The following is a 2,500-nucleotide window of genomic DNA, read 5'->3' as shown; positions in this document are numbered from 1 at the left end:
GTCTTATGCAACAAAATGTTTTCTTGTTCGAGCATCGGAGGCTGACACACTGTCCTCTACAATCATATCCATTATATGTTTTACTAACACTCTGTGTCACTGCACACAGTGCTCTCTCTCTCTCTCTCTCTCTCTCTCTCTCTCTCTCTCTCTCTCTCTCTCTCTCTCTCTCTCTCTCTCTCTCTCTCTCTCTCTCTCTCTCTCTCTCTCTCTCTCTCTCTTCTCTCTCTCTCTTCTCTCTCTCTCTCTCTTCTCTCTCTCTCTCTCTTTCTCTCTCTTCTCTTTCTCCTCTCTCTCTCTCTCTCTCTCTCTCTCTCTCTCTCTCTCTCTCTTCTCTCTCTCCTCTCTCTCTCTCTCTCTCTCTCTCTCTCTCTCTCTCTCTCTCTCTCTCTCTCTCTCTCTCTCTCTCTCTCTCTCTCTCTCTCTCTCTCTCCCTCTCTCTCTCTCTCTCTCTTTCTCAAGTTTGCTCGCTCTCTCGCCTGTTCTTTGGAAAGCTCTTTCACACTTTCTCGTAACCAACAGTGGCAGATCTCCTGACGGGTGTGTACCTGTTCGTCGTGGCAGTGAAAGACGCACAGTTTCGATCGGAATACCACGAGTACGCCTACTACTGGATGACGTCATGGCACTGCACTATCACTGGTATTCTCTCTATGACTTCATCTGAGGTGAGTACAAAATGACAAGAACAAAAGCTATGAATATGAAATGTAAAATCTACGATGAATTAACTTATAGCCAATACTTGAGCTACTGAAGTATGTCCATCTTTACCACCATCCCTTTGGCCATGTTTCCTTCAAGGTGTCTGTTCTGATCCTGACCTTCATGAGCGTGGAGCGGTGGCTGTGCATCACGTGGCCGCTGGGAGCCCCGAAGCTGTCCCTCGGAACCGCCAAGGTCGTGCTTGTAGCCATCTGGTCTGTGGGCCTTTTGCTTGCGCTTTTGCCGGGTGAGTTTGAGCATTTTTTTATATTTTTTTATATGATCTAGTTTCGTTTTCGTTGACTATTTAAACCTTGATCTTCTTTGTTTGCTCTCGTTAAATTCATGTGAAAGTCAAAGTGTTTGATGATAGATTTCGAGTCATCTCCTCAGGTCATGCAAAGAACAACAAGTACAATGATGTCGAGTCGCAACGGCAGGTCCTGTTGCATTGCCATGAATATGAACAACCGTGTTATTGGATAAATCATGCGTCATTCAAGCATTAATTCAGCTCATTATGTTAATTCACGAACTTTAATTTGTTTTCACTGCTATGGGATTCATGTTGGATTTTTGAGGCTGCAATTTCATTGCAATCCTAATCGAAAGTGACAATCACAGTGAAAAAATGATGTTTGCAATAATAATGAGAATAACGATAATTCCATGATGATGGTGATTATATAATAATGATGATAATTATATAATAATGATGATAATAATAATAGTAATGATAATTGTGATAATGATAATAGTAATAATGATAATAATAACAATAATGAAAATGATTATAATAATAAAAATGATGAAAATAATGATAATAGTAATGATGATAATAATAACAATGATGATAAAAATGGTAATAATAAAGATGATGAAAATAATGATGATAATAGTAATAATGATAATGATAGCAACAATGAATAAGAATTATAAAGAAAATGATAATAATAGTAAAAAGTATGATAATGATCACAGCAATAAAAATGATGATACTGATAATATGATAATGATAATGATAACACTAGTTAGTGTGATGATAATAATGATAATGATATTAGTGATGATAAAGGTTACAATGATAATTATGATAATGATGATAATGATGATGACAATAATAACGATTATAATAATCATAACATTGATAATGATATTGATAATAATAACCATAAAATTGATGATATTCAATAGTAATGTAAATGATGATAAAGATTTTATCATTATCCTCGTAAAATATTCACACATATTAATAAAACGAATGATGACGATAGTGGTGATGATAATAACATAGTATTAGTAAGAATATAATGAAAATCGTGATAAATATGATTAGTAATAAGGATGCTACAACTAAGGACAAAGGGAGTAAAAATAAGATGATAATAGTAATAAGGGATAATGATAAATATGATATTTGTAATAACAGTGATGATGATAAAATAATGATGATAGTTATACTGATAATAATAATAATATCAATGATGATAATTACAATAAAAATAATAATTATAACAGCAATGATCATAATGAAGATTATAATGATAATAAAAATGATAATGATGCAAATAATGATAAGAATGTTAATAATGATGATTTTAATGATGATAATGATAATTATATCGATAAAAAGAGTAATAAAGGTGATGATCATAATATTGATAACAATGAACAATAACAACGACCACAATAATGAAAATGATAACAACAATGATAACGATGATAATAATGATATCAATAAGGATGATAATGACAATGTTGATCATAAATGTTGAAAGAGAATAAACTAATTTTC

General features: G+C 33.2%; 1 protein-coding gene across 1 annotated transcript in view; it reads left to right on the top strand.

The window, feature by feature from the left end:
* Window positions 1-2,500, top strand: part of LOC122249688 (uncharacterized) — an 83,435-nt gene that overhangs the window by 48,079 nt on the left and 32,856 nt on the right. The window contains exons 16-17 of the mRNA XM_086554388.1: window positions 523-668; window positions 805-952. Coding sequence (XP_086410514.1) covers window positions 523-668; window positions 805-952 — 294 coding nt within the window. The remainder of the gene's footprint in view (window positions 1-522; window positions 669-804; window positions 953-2,500) is intronic.

This window comes from Penaeus japonicus, unplaced genomic scaffold, assembly GCF_977035675.1.
Source record: "Penaeus japonicus unplaced genomic scaffold, GWHDUDI00000001_assembly GWHDUDI00000029, whole genome shotgun sequence".
NCBI lineage: Eukaryota > Metazoa > Arthropoda > Malacostraca > Decapoda > Penaeidae > Penaeus > Penaeus japonicus.
This window is presented reverse-complemented; position numbering and strand designations above follow the sequence as displayed.